We start from the raw sequence: 14,816 nt of genomic DNA on the forward strand, positions 1-14,816 counted from the left end.
AGACAATATATATTTATATTTTTGCACATCCCTAGTTTACAAATTGTTATATACAAATTCTGAGGGGAAAAAGTATTTTTGTCACATGCCCAGGACTATTAGACAGGCAAACCCCACTCAAAGCTCAGGAGTCACAACGTCCTTACTGAGAGGCAGGAGACGCTGAGTATCATAGCAATCAAAGAGCCAATCAGGAGCGAGATTGTTGAACGTGACACAACTTTGCTTAGAAACACTTAGTCAGCTGCAGGTTAATACAAACATTTTAAAGCTGCACCATGTAACTTTTGGGTTGGCGGTCCGTCACCTGCTTGTTTCTATGGCGATATCATTGCTCTGCCTGGAATGTTCCACAGTGTGACTTTAAACAGCTCTACTTTACATTTATTCAATTGCAGGTGGTTTTATAGCTCAGAAACACCTAGAAAAACAGGCATTCTGACCGTGAGCGGGGTCGCCTCTCCACAGATCTGACCTGTAACTCGGTCTGGTTTGGTCTCCATGAAGATAGAAAGGACCCTCCACCAGAAAAGTTACAGCGTGCATCTTTAAGACCAAAATGACGAGCCCGACAGCAGCAGTTAGAGAGAGTGACTAGAAAGTGAATTGCGGCGCTAGAGTCGATGGAGTTGGAAGTGTACCCATGCTCACTTCCTGTTTGGAACGCAGCGGCTAGCAGGTTAACTACACTACTCACAATAAGTTAGGGATATTGTTATTTACATGAGTGCTTTTCCTATTTGGTCTGAATTTTTATGAAATAAGTAAACGTTCCCTTTGATATTACTAATAATGAATGAGAAGAAACACCGTTTTCATTAGTTTAATATTTATTACCCCAGAAATTTAGACAATAGCAAGAATAACCCCAAGTAACAAAAATGAACAATGTCTGTAGTGGGTGTTTCCACCATTTGCCGCTATGACAACTTGACAGTGAAGTCTCATACTTCTCACGAACCTCATGATGTTGTTCTGAGGCAATGCGTTCCACTCTTCCACCAGTGCTACATGCAGTTCCACCAGGTCACGTGGGGGTGGGGTATGATTGTCCAGTCTCTGCTTCAGCTGGTCCCAGACGTGCTCTATGGGGTTCAGGTCAGGGGACAGTGCTGGCCGTAACATGTGAGGCACTCCCACTTCCTGAAGACGACCTGTGACAATTCTGGCAAGATGTGGTGGAGCATTATCATCCATGAACAGAAAGTTGAGGGTGTGCTGGCGGAATTGGGGGATGATGATGGGTTCAATGATGTCTCTGAGGTAAGAACATGCAGTGACTGAGCCATCTACAGTAACCACATCTGTTTTGCTCTGACTGGTGATGCCTGCCCAGACTGTTGCACCTCCTCCACCAAAGTGAACCCTGAGGATCATGTTGACCTCAGCGTATCGCTCACCTCGCCTTCTCCAGCAGTGCTGACGATCATCATTTCTGTGCAAGGTGACCTGACACTCATCAGTGAACAGGACGGTGGACCACTGCTGCATTGTCCAGGTCACATGGTCTTGTGTCCACTGCAAACGTTCACGGCGGTGTCTTGGTGTCAGTGGAGTCACCTGCAGCGGTCGTCTGGCATTCAAGCAAAAGCAGTGGAGTCAGTTTCAAATGGTTTGTCTGGAAACCCTAGTGCCCTTCACATCTCGTACACGAGCCTGCAGCTGTGTGGCAGTTGCATAACGATGTCTGAGTGCATAGGTTCTTAGTTACTGGTCATCGTTGTGGTCTGTCACTCATGAGGCTCCTCTCCTGGGTCCGTCACGAACTCTGACAGTAGTTCTGTGTCTTGATGCAAGTCTGCTGATGACACTTTGACACACACCAAGTTCACGAGCAACATCTCACTGCCTGCCACCGACCCAAAGGCGCACTATGGCTAGGTGGCGCTGCTCGTCCGTTAAGTGACGTCGTGTGTTCATGGCTGTTTGAAATATGAACTTCGAATGGCTTGACAATACCAGCTTTTTATACCTACAGAATGTTGAAATTGATGCCACATTGAAAAGGGTTTTTGGCCCCAGTATGTAAAGCACACTGTACACAGTGAGACTATTACGTGGAAAACCCAAAATGAGGTGTGTCTACCAGCCCAATACCATTGCCTCCTTATCACAAACATTTCTGAAGTGAACCAAACACCGTATATATGACATTCACTGACTCTCTCACAATATCCCTAACTTATTGTGAGTAGTGTATGTATATTTATATAAACAGTCTACGAGTCTAACCCACAATGTCCTTACTGAGAGGAGGAGAAGGGCTAACCACTCTGCCACCGGGAGTTCATAACATTACACTCTACATTATACATTTCTGGTAACTAAACTTTTCCCCTTTATTTAACTCACTGCTTCATGTAAGATTCAGCCTCCGTACGATGCCTTCACAGACTCCCGTTTCTTCTGTATAAATGTGTTGTCATACACTTCTCCGCTCTCTGCTGTATTCTTATTACAGCGCTCCATCATCGTGACTGCCCCCGAACGCACCACAGCTCTGTCTAAATGAAGAGAGCAAACTTTTGACCCCATTTGCACGATGCATTTGAGGGGAATCCGATTATTCCTACAGCGCAGTGCTTATAGGTCCTATGTTATGCGTTAAACCAAGGCCAGCGTAAAACAGGCTTTCATGTAGTCTAACTTTATTCATGGGGTTTGGAAATACATTGTTAGAGCTTTATTTGGTATATGCCTATTGATACTTCACAGCTGATCTCACGTTCTTATAGAGTGTGATGCTAACTGGAGGCACTGCTCTATCTGAAGTTGTTTAGTCAAGTTTACTCAAGCCCTACATATTTGCTGATTATGTAGGGCTGATTTTGATGATTTTTCTCAAATTGTGTCATTTACCATATTTTGCGTATTGAATGGTCTATTTTTGAACTTTTTTCACATATAAACCACACCGGACTATAAGGCGCATTAAACCAAACACAACAGTTAGATAAGTCAGTCAAACTTTATTTAACTCATGTAAAAAAATACTGTCTGAACTAGGGATGAGGCATTTGATGAAATTTTCTTAATCGATCGTCGGAAGAATTAATGATCGATTATCGATTAATTATTAACGTTTTTATATTAAAATGATCATCATTATTATTACTATCTGCACTACTAATCTGCATAAATAAATTCAACTTTACGACATATAAACTGTAAACACCCCTGAGCCACATCAGCCCGTTTGACATTATAATGTGTTTAATGCAGCTTTGTGCAACTCTCACAGAAACAAAACTTAAAACCACATCGCTAATTTGCATAAACTAAGCAAAGATAAAAATACAGCTCTTATGTGCTGATGCGGTTCAACTTCTGTTGGATTAAAAGACATGATTCAGGTGAATACAGGTTAGTGTGACCAGATTTGTGTTTGTCAAAACCAGGACACCGTACGGGGGGAGGGGGGCGGGGCCTCGTCATCGACATTGAGCGACTCTCACCTGGTAAAACTTTTTCCCACTGGACACAGAAACATAAGTGCTGCTTTATACACTGTGCACATGGACTCACACTTGTCCCGACCGGAACAAAAAGTGTGGAATTTCTTGTACAAGCCATCGTTAAATACGCATTTGTGCTTCGGTACGTTGCAGACTGACCCACTGTTTGTGTGTCGCTCCTTCTGATGCAGAGACACATGTACAGACCTGTTTAGTCACACTACACACAGCAACCTACATTCGGTTTGTCGATTAAAATGAACGTTATCGATGAAATTCTTAATGATCAATTATCGATTAATTGACTAATCATGCCCATCCCTATTCTGAACAATTATGAGTTATTGTGAATACATTAACAATTTAACGTCTCAAACAGTTGGGTGATTACAGTGTCCAGCACGTCAACATCCCTCTCGTCATTATCCGAGTCAGTGTGGTTACTGTTCCCTGGCAGTTCAGTGATGATTCTGGTCTTGGTGAAAGCTCGGACCACAGTTGATACTGATCCTTAGTCCAGGCGTCCACGATCCATTGGCAGATCGTGGCATAAGTGGGGTCGACCAACCTATATATTTGTCTGTCTCTAGTGACCATAACTTTTCATCAAGATAGAATACCGTTACACTGTCAAATATACCATTCAAGTTAAAGTATGGTGTCTGGAAAATGACTGACTTGAGGTGTGTGTTTTGTTTTGTTTTTTTCATTTATTTTTTTAAAGCCATGTTTTAATGTTGTTACCTCCTCAAAAACAGACCTGGAGTTTGTTTTGTTTCATTCACACATGTCTAAGTAATCTGTTTTTATTAGTCTGAATGCTCTGTTCAACCTTGTGATGTCATGTGGTGGTATTTTCACCAGGTGGAACAGAGTGTTTTCAGTTTGAGAGAGGAACTCTAAACTCTAAATCTGCAGGTTTGTGTGTTAACATGTGTGAATGAAACAAAACACAACTCTATATCTATGATGACAAAACTACATTTTAACATAGATCAGAAAATAAAGTAATATATGAGACCTTTTAAAAAGTTAGTCAATTAAATTTAACTGACTACTACTCTCCAAATTTTCTTTTTTTTTTTCAGTTAAATGTAACCTTGTTATTCTTTTTTTTTTAGAGAATAATGTATCATGTATGTGTATGTATCTTAGCTCAGGGTCTCCAGCCTTTTTCTCCTATGAGCTCCCTTTACAAAACAAAAATGCCAGAGAGCTACTCACTTCAACAGTCCCAAAGAAACTGACCAAATATAAGAGCCAGGGCAAGCCTAAGATGGGCAGCAGTTATGTGCCTAAAATAATACATTTACATTGGTAATTAACTAAATTTTACTTATTATGCACAATACATAGCATTCAGAAATCCCTTGGCGAACTACTTGAAAGGGGGTGGAGAGCTGCAGGTTGGAGACTGTCTTAGGGCCTTTTTACACAAGAACGGGTAAAAATGTCAAAATATTTGATCGGAAGTGCCTTTTGTTTAGACGGTGACAGCGTTTTTACGCAAAAATCTGAAACCTCTCTCCAGAGTGGAAAAGTTGAAAACACCCCGCTGTAGCGTTTTCGTCTACACTGCCCAAGACGCAAAACTCTGGTCAGATCTGCTCATGTCTCGTACACGTTTACGTCACATACGTACAGTACACAGAAACCTGGCATGTATACACAATTTGAATTCCACACACTTTTGCAGATTTCTTCCCTAAAACGCTCATCTAAACGCAGAATAAAAAGTGAAGACGCAACGCCACTTTTGAGTCTTCTGTTCAAACCGTCATCATATAAACGAGCCTTAGGCAGAGCTCGATAAACCCACAATCTTGCTTTTTTATTGTATTTTTTGCAAACACCAGGTGAACAGATCATTCTTCTAAAATATTCTGGTTGTACTGACTCTTGGCTCTCTCTCTCTCTCTGTCTCGTCTCAGGGTAAGGTGGCGCAGACGGCCTGCATGTCGGCCTGTAAACACATCTCCACCTCTCTGCTGCAGCTGCTCCTCGACCCGGAGCTCCGGCAGATCTCGATGGGAGCTCTGCACCAGATCAACGCCGACGTCAAGGAGTGCGAGAGTGAGTCGCCACACTGAGTCTAAAAGGACGCCGCTTTATTTATACTTTACACACCACCAATAAAACGTTTGGACGCACTTTTTCATTTATTTCCACGATTATTTACACTGAAGATTCTCACAGAAGCATCAGAACTATGAATGACACGTGTGGAATGGAGTAAACTAAAGCATGTTTCAGATTTTAAAAATGAAATAAATCCACCGTTTGCTTTGAATCTTGCTCACTGAGAGAAGGTCAAGGATTTACAGAACTGTCCCCAAAGCAAAGGATGGAGACTGCGAGTATTTCTATATAAGATACCTAATTATAAAAATACATAAGATTTGATGTTTTCTATACATTTTGTAGATAAAATGTAGAAAGTAGTAAACAAAGAAAAAAAAACACAACAAACTTTTGACCTGTAGTGTATTTTACTTTTGACGTTGTGACCTTCCTCTTCTTTCTTCTGTGTCTCCTCTCCCTCTCTTTCTCTCTTCCCCCTTTCTCACTATCTACTCCCTCTCCCCCCTCCCTCTCTCTCTCCCCCTCTCCCATCTGCCCCCTCTTTCATTCTCTCCTCTTCTCTCCTCTTTCCTCTCTTCTCTCCTTTACCCCTTCTTCCTTCCTCTCTTTCACTCCTATCTCTCTTTGCCCCCTCTTTTCTCTCAATTTCTCTCTCCCCCTCTTCCCCTTTGTCTCTCTCCACTCCCTCCCCTCCCTCTCTCCTCTCCCCTCTCCTCTCCATGACCGTCTCTCCCTCTCCCCCCTTTTCTCTCTCTCATGTTTCACTCTTCCCCCTCTCTCCTCTCCCTCTCTCCTCTCCCCCCTTTTCTCTCTCCATGTCTCTCCTCTCCCTCTATCCCTCTTCCCCTCTTCTCTCTCCCTCCATGTCTCTCTCCTCCCTCCCTCTCTCCTCTCCCCCCTTTTCTCTCTCCCTCCATGTCTCTCCTCTCCCTCCATCCCTCTTCCCCCATTTCTTTCCCTCTCCATGTCTCTCTCGCCTCCCTCCCTCTCTCCTCTCCCCCCTTTTTTCTCTCTCTCTCCATGTCTCTCTCCTTCCTCCCTCTTTCCTCTCTCCCCTTTCTCTCCCTCTCCATGCCCCCCTGCTCTCCTCTCCCCTCTTTTCTCTCTCTCTCTCTCTCCATGTCTCTCTCTCCTCCTCCCTCTCTCCTCTCCCCACTTTTCTCTCTCCATGTCTCTCTCTCCTCCCCCTCTCTCCCGCTCCCCTGTTCTCTCTCTCTCTTCATGCCCCCCCCCCTCTCCTCTCCCTTATTTTCTCTCTCCATGTGTCTCTCTCTCTCCTCCCCCTCTCTCCCTCTTCCCTCTTCTCTCTCTCCATGTCTCTTTCTCCTCTCCCCCCTGCTCTCTCCTCCCGCTCTCTCCCTCTCTCCTCTCCGCTCTCCCCCCTTTTCTCTCTCGTCTTTTTTGTGTTTTTTTCCCACAGGTTTTGCCAGAGCCGGTCCGGTCGCAGGCTTCCAGGGCGACACGCTGCTGTTGGCCTTCAGTGACTTAAGACAAGTAGGTCTTTGTGCATCGGGTTTGCTCTCTGCTCCTCCTCTTCTCCTCCTCCTCTCTCCTCCTCTGCTTCTCTCCGTCTCCTCACCTCCTTAGCTCCCTCTCTACTCCTCTCTTTTCTCCCCCTGTTGGGAGGACATTACGATCATAAAACACAACGTGACAATCCACATTTTGTTTAGATTTGCAACTCCCGATGGCGATCTTGTCCCGATACCGGCCTTCTTATTTTTAACGATTTTATTTACACGATTTATGTATGAATTTCAACTGGTCTTTTGTAACATAAAGATTTAAACTCCTCCACAGTGCAACAGCGTCGTATTATTTATGTCTGAGGCTTGTAAAAAGACGAGGCCTCCCTAAGCACACGGCGACTTAACATACCGTATTTTCCACACTGTTATAGAATGGTCTATTTTCGAACTTTTTTCACAAATAAACTGCGCCGGACTTTAAACGAAACACAACAGTTGGATGGGTCAGTGGTTTTGTTTGTTCGGCGTGTTCGCAGTGACTCAGTTGTTCAGTTGTGTCTAGAAGTGGCACATTGCACTCGCTTTTTTCCGGTTCGTTCCTCCGTTCCGTTCCTCGTCGGCGTGGAGTGATGAGTGTGTCTGTGGGTGTTTTTTTCTGGCACTCTGGATTATGGGGCATGCAGTCGTTTTTTGATGGAGTGCGCCCTGTAATGTGGAAAATACAGTATGTAAACATTATGTAAAAGTTAGTGCATTCGGCTCTGCTTCTCTGATATATCCAAAGTTTCATTTTCAAGATGTTGCAAATAAAACAAATACTATCTCTGTTATTAATCGTCTTTTTTAGTGGCTTTCGATCCTTCACGGTCTGTGTTTTAGCCACTCTGGACCCAGTCTATTCACCAAATCTGATCGATCCAAAGCGATTCTCTAAAAAATGTCTAGATCTGCACTTGATACCGATAACTTTTGCTGTCAGTGTTTACATTTTTCTAAATTTCAAAGACATACAAAAAAAAATGTACACGGTATAATGCTCAAAAATACATGTACTATTAAAAGGCCCATATGACGCTATTCTCTGATCTACGTTAAAATTAGGGCCGGGCACGTTAACGCGTTAACTTTGCGTTAACTAATTAAGTCATTAACGCCGACAGTTATTTTAACGCCGTTAACGCAGTTTTTATTATTTATTTATTTATTTTATTGTAAACGTCTGTTTCTCACTGGTTTTAATTTTGAAAAAGTCCACCGCGAGCATTTCTTTTTCCATCTTTTTTTCACTTTTTTCACTTTTTTTCTGACCACGTGAGATGCAACGTGCCCGAGCCTCCGCGAGCGGGTTCGGCCACGGGCACCGGCCCTGGCCGGACCAGCCGTGCGCTCTGAGCTGAGCTTATTTCTTTAGTTCAGTGCTGGATGTGATTGGTCCATTTCCATTCCATTATATTAACCCTTTGTTTCGTAAGAAATATCAGTCCAAGTTTAAAACACTGATCTAGAAATTATTACTAGTGTAGAGTTCATTACTCACAGCATAAAAAATATTCAATAAATATATTAGTAGTACAAACGTCCATTCAATATTTTTTCTTGAGCCTTCCCTGAACACCTTGAAGACTCTGAGGTTCCCCTGTGAAAGAAATACTGTTTGCACAACAAATGTTTGGCTCTTTCATTTACATTTCCAATAAAAGAGCTCTATACTCTACTTTTTAATTCATTAATTGGTTTTGCGTATAACATGTGATTAATTGTGATTAATCACATGTTATATCGCATGAGTTCGAGCGATTAATCGCGATTCATTTTTTAAATTTTTGCCCAGCCCTAGTTAAAATTTAGTTTTGTCATCGCAAACATACATGGAGTTGTGTTTTGTTTCATTCACACACGTTTAAAACACGAACACTGTTCTTTTCTCAAACAGAAAATGGAGGAAGAGCTGTAAACTCGACTTTCGATAGAATCATCTGGATAATTTCAGCCTTGGAATTGCGCATCTCTGCTGATCTAAAGTAAAAAGTTGCAGCTAAATTGAAAACTACTACTTCATGATATCGCAAGGTGGAGCTTTGGAGATGCAGACCAACTAATAATGAAGGGTTAGAGTCCATTTTGCATAAATAAGACCTTTAACTTGCCTTTATTGCACCGATTATTTGTTCAAACTTTATTTAGGTAATGCGAGGAGAACCGTGACAGCGCTGCAAAAGTCGAGATTCATTAGAAATCGCTGTTTTTGTTTAGTTTTTTATGAATTGTCTGATGTGTGGAGGATTTTCCAGGTTTTGTTTGTTGGTTTGTGGGAAAATGGCCTGGAGCAGAAAAAGGCGGAGAGCGTTTTGTGTTGTTGTTTATGAGAATCCCAGAGCGTGATGTGAATGAGGAACGCCGCTGACTCTGACTCTGACTCTGACTCTGGGTCAAAGTGGGACAAGTTCAACAGTAATTCTACGGGATATGAACTGCTATCACATAATATATTTAGATCACCATGTTGCCTTTTATTGTTTTGAAAATGCTATAATTCTCCGAAGACAACGTATTAATATGTTTTATTAGTTTCATCTGTTTTTGGCACTGAGTGAAAAGTCTGGAGTAAGAAAGCTTTCAGAAATATTTGTGTACATAGAATAGAAATCTGTGCATTTTTGTCTGTAGTTGCGCATAAAATAAATATTCGTAAACTCTCGAATGAGTCCAGTTGTACATAAAATATATTGTTTGTATTTTATCCATCAGAATACGAACTGAAAAGTTACGACGTCAAGAATTGCAATCACGAAATGAAAATTTACAATTACGCTTTCATCAGTACGAATAGGAATTCCCAGATGGGATTTTACTGTCAAAAATACATCAATCACTTCACAGACATTATTTATCGAGCAGAAGAAACATCGATCAAGATCAAGACTGCACATGTTTAAGTTTGTAGCAGAGGGTAAAAACGGAGTAATGGCACAACAAGGAGCTACAACAGCGACCAACAATGTCTCGTCTTGCCACATCGAATTCAGGAACCGAACGCTCGCTGCTGTGTAATATTGTGTAGAAATACCTCCTCTGAACTGGAAATTGCACCACCTTCAGAGCATTATCACATAATCCGCAATCAGGTTTGTCAAGTCGCCGTGCACAGTTTTGTATCATATTTTTGTATATTAATGGAGAGTTGTCGTGTGGGAGTGTGGGTGATGTAGGCTTGTGGTACAGAATCTCACAGTTAACCATAAGGAGGGTTTGAATAGGGCCCAGGAGAGATCGCTAGATTACTCAGACATGCATATATGACACTGACATCTAAAACCTCTTCTGGCGTGTCTTTGATGAGAGAACAACTTTATAAAATGGTAGATTTTGCATACTACCTCGTCTGTAAGTATAGTTATAGACTATTGTGAGATCAGCTGGTATTATTTTTTGTGCAGAAAGAACAAAAATGTGGCTGTTTGTTGCAGGTTTTCCAAACAGTGGGAGCAGGTAGAGGGCGCTCTTGGAAAAAGGATCAAAACTAAAACTTAACGGATTCCAGGCACTCCAAAAAAGTAGAAAAAGAAAAAAAAAAATCACACGAGGAAAAATATAGTTAAAAGGCCTTTATTTGAATGGCCAAAACCAACATGTTTCGACCTTAACTGGTCTTCATCAGGGCATGGTATTATTTTTTACTAGGGATGTAACGATATCCAAATTCCTCTGTAGGATATTTTCACGATATGCATGTCACCACACGATATTTATTGCGATATTTTGTAGAAACTAACAGAATTGTGAATATACTGCTTTTTATGTCTTGACAAGCCTTTGGTTCTGTCAAAAACCAGAGAGTTAAGATTTAAAAGTGCTTAATTAGTTATTTCATTGGACTGAGACAGAGCAGAGGATCATGGTCTATGTAGTTCTGCACCAAAACAATTAATTTAAGCAAAGAGACTTGTAATTCGATATATTGTGATGGACCACGATATTATTAAGAGACTACTGATGATACGACATCACGATATTTTGGTTATTGTTACATCCCTATTTTTTACCAATTTTCTTTCTAAACCACTTAAGGGAAAATCGTTAAATTTGATAATTATTTTTAGAATAAATTCAAACATTAACCAATAAGGATGTAACAATAACAGAAATGTCATGTAGTCAAAAGTCTCACAATAATGTTTTAGGCCATCACTATATAAATCGAATTACAAGTCTCTTTAGTCCAATGAGATTAAAGAGGCAATGGAAATACGGAAACATGCCCACGGGACTATAAACTCGGACGAGGGGGCTTTTTTTTACTCTCACACACCTGGGATACTCTCCTGAGGAAGTGGGACTGCAGATGGCGCTGTCGTCCTGCCTCCACCGGTAGGAAGACGGCGCCAAAACCTGTTTAAATCAGCAACATCACGTGACCACTCTGAGTAAAGGCGCTAGTGAGCAGTCGAAACTGTCAGCTATGAAAACAAACTCTTGGTCTGTAAAAAAAGAACCTAATAACATACAAGTCTCTTTGCTTAAATTCATTGTTATAGTGCAGCAATTGCTAAAAACAGAGGGGACTACATAGACCATGATTCTTTGCTCTGTTTTAGTGCAGACTACATGAAGAAATCAGTTTTTGAGTGCTTTTAAATAACTAATTAATTCTTCTGACAGTTTTTTTTTTTTTGCACAAATAGGTACGATGTCCGAATGTGACCTGTAATTGAAGTTAAACCAAAAAACACAACATTCCCAAACTCGTTGCCATCCCTGTGAACCCCTCTCCTCCTCGGTTGGTCTCTGGCCCCGGTCTCTCCCAGCGTTCCGCCGCAGGTTCCTGGAGGTTGGTGCGTGGTTTGGGTGGTTGGTTTCGTTGGTGTTGTGACTCTTGACAGCGCATGACTGATGGAGCAGTGAGCGGGCAGAGCTACGATGAATGAACCGGGAGACAAAGACTGATGGCCCATTCTGTGTCTGTCAAACCCTCGTATTCTGCTGTCCGGATGATGCATGCCTCTCGATTTGAACCCAGGCAGCTACAAGGCACCCGGCTCCGCTCAAAATCGCATTCAAACATCCAGCCGTTCACTCACGATCTCTCCATCCTCTCCATCGCTTTTGTCCTTACCCTACCACTGTTTTCATATCAAAAGAGAGGGACACTTTTAACGCATCTGCCCCAGTAGCATCTCGGCGCCATTTTTCATTTTTTCCTGTCAGCGCCGCGTCGTTTTTCACCCGTTTGACGCTAAGCAGTTGGTGAATGGTGGTAATGGTCGATAAATCATGCTTTTATACGAGATGGTCAGGGGTTGGTTGGGGTCCAGTTGGGAGTCGGGACACGGTGGTTCTTGGGACGGAGCCGAAATGCAGCTCCGTCTCCAAAGAGTTGAAGACGTTTGGGGGAGGGGAAATATGTTGGGGTAAAATTATAGCTAGGTCAACAGTTGGAGAATATACTTAAAGTTTTCTGTCTCAGTTTTGTAATTTATAGTTTTAAATAAAGCCCTACCACGTGTCTTTTTAGCCAAGAAATCATCTAAAAGTATAGCCTGTATTTTTTCATTTTGGATGTTGTTATCGCATTGAAAAACACGCAACTTTACTATGAGCAGGCTTGTATCTCCACAAACCTGACTTCTTAGGCCTGGACATGGGCGGGAGGAGCCGCTATTATATTCCACAGTAAGATTTAAAGCTTTCTTCAAAGACAATGTTCCGATGTGTGGTTTTAACTTTGTTTCCATGGAATCATGCAGATGGCGTGCTATCCTCAGAAAGTTTTAAGTGTTGGTATTTTGTGTTTTATTGCGATTAGTTGTGTTGGGCAAATTGGAGCAAAAAATATATCTCGATATATTTTGCTATATCTCGATATCTGTACAGGAAAAATAACTCACCAAAAACTACTGCAAAAATAAATCTGTTCCACAAGGTCTTTTTTATTGAAGTGCAAAGAGATAGGCAGTTCATGTAGGAAGAAAGTGTATCCATGTATACAGAAATAATAATTTAACTGTAAAATAAAAGAAGAAATTATACATATCATCTTCTTTTCATTCATAAATAAAACAACTGAACTCAAGCTCATCTTTGCATTCATTCCTTTAACCGTTTGATAACCATGAGCTCCTTTAGCGGAGGAAGCTCAAGAGGTTTCTTAGTTTTTTTTTTAATAAAGCCTTGTTCCTCACCAGCTGAGGTTTCCCATAATCCACCGCGCAGATCAAACCCAACACTTCAAGCACTATTGCACAAGTTCTACACTGCAGCAGATTATTAATTCAAATCTTCTGCATAAAAAAACACTTAACATTACTAAACTTTACAACATTTAAAGCATAAGGACTCTAGAGCCACATCAGCCCGTTTGAGATTATAATAATGTGTTTAATGCAGTTTTGCCGCATTTATTTACGTTTTACAGAAACAAAACTTAAAACCTCATGGCTCATTTGCATAAACTATACATTCTGAAAAAAAAAACAGCTTGCTCCTTGTGCTGGGCAAGCCGGGGTGAGGCAAACAAGCGAAGCAGCGAAATCAGAATTAAATATAAGCATTATATCTATATATATATGATATGTCAGAATCCATTTCGTATTTAAAAAATAGCTTGATATATTTTAAAAACCAAGATGTCACCCCACCCCTAGTAATTAGTGTCCTAAAATTCAGAATGCACTGATCCAGTACTGGTATCTGATATCGTGTCGATACTGAAAGATGTTCTGAAGCAGATATTGGCTTCCAAATATTGATTCAGTCGATATCCTCGATACTGTTTACTACTCTACTACTCTAATTTTGCATAAAGCTGTTCTGTAGTTACTTAAAATAATAACAGCTCCATAACACTTTTGGATCAGTTTTGTCTTATTTCATTGTGTTTTATTTTGTTGCGTACCTGTCTGCACCAGTATCTGTTGATATCGGGTATCGGCAGACACTTAAATCTATAGTATCAGAATCTGTGCGTCTTTACTCAAACTCTCAGATTGAAATCATTTAAGGACTTTTGAAAACCATTTGCGCACTGACCTGACCAGTAAAGCCTATAACGATTAGTTATGGCTTGAAATTTTTACTCCCACACCCACTTTCTGAATCTTAGGGGCCGTTTGTTTGTATTCGTTTTGGTCTTTCGTCCACACAGAGCCGGAGTTTCTGGTGGGTGAAAACGGTGTTTTTTGAGAACAGGTTGCAGAGTGGAGGAATCTAAGAACACTGGCGTCGTGTTTTTGTGTGGACGAGCAAACCGCAGCTTTTGGAAAAGGATGATGTCATGATCCCGTCATCACCAGGGTCCTCCAATGCAGTGAAGCCCACAGCCCTCGAAGTAGCCTCCACAGACCGCAAGAGCGTTGCCAAAATGGGACAGGTGTAACATACGGAGCCGCTCCCATCAATCGAGACACGCTCATCAGTTGAGACACGCTGCTAGTGCCAATACTAACAACACGCACCACAGATTACGCACACTGATCATTAACAAAGACTTTTACACTGAAACGAATCCGCACATCACAGTATCACTGTATCAGAAACGATCTGCGTCCAGACACGTCGTTTGTGTCCACAATTCTTCCATACCCACACAGCTTTGTACATATTTGTTTACGTTTTACAGAAATGAAACTTAAAACCACACGGCTAATTTGCATAAACTAATCACTCAAAAAACAGCTTGCTATTTTGCGCTGATGCGTCTCAGCATCTGTCGGACTAAAGGACACGACTCAGTGCATTATATGGGTTCTTTCTGTGACTTCTGTTTAACTTTTGCAAAACAAAATGGCTATATTTCTGGGATACATCTAAAATA

General features: G+C 41.4%; 1 protein-coding gene across 1 annotated transcript in view; it reads left to right on the forward strand.

Annotated features, from left to right (window-relative positions):
- exoc6b (exocyst complex component 6B) overlaps window positions 1–14,816 on the forward strand; it is a 167,864-nt gene that overhangs the window by 99,747 nt on the left and 53,301 nt on the right. Inside the window, exons 19-20 of the mRNA XM_055156493.1 lie at window positions 5,387–5,528; window positions 6,958–7,031. Of these exons, the coding sequence (XP_055012468.1) occupies window positions 5,387–5,528; window positions 6,958–7,031 (216 nt within the window). The remainder of the gene's footprint in view (window positions 1–5,386; window positions 5,529–6,957; window positions 7,032–14,816) is intronic.

This window comes from Boleophthalmus pectinirostris, unplaced genomic scaffold, assembly GCF_026225935.1.
Source record: "Boleophthalmus pectinirostris isolate CB_2022bp ecotype Guang Dong unplaced genomic scaffold, ASM2622593v1 HiC_scaffold_20, whole genome shotgun sequence".
Taxonomy (NCBI): domain Eukaryota; kingdom Metazoa; phylum Chordata; class Actinopteri; order Gobiiformes; family Gobiidae; genus Boleophthalmus; species Boleophthalmus pectinirostris.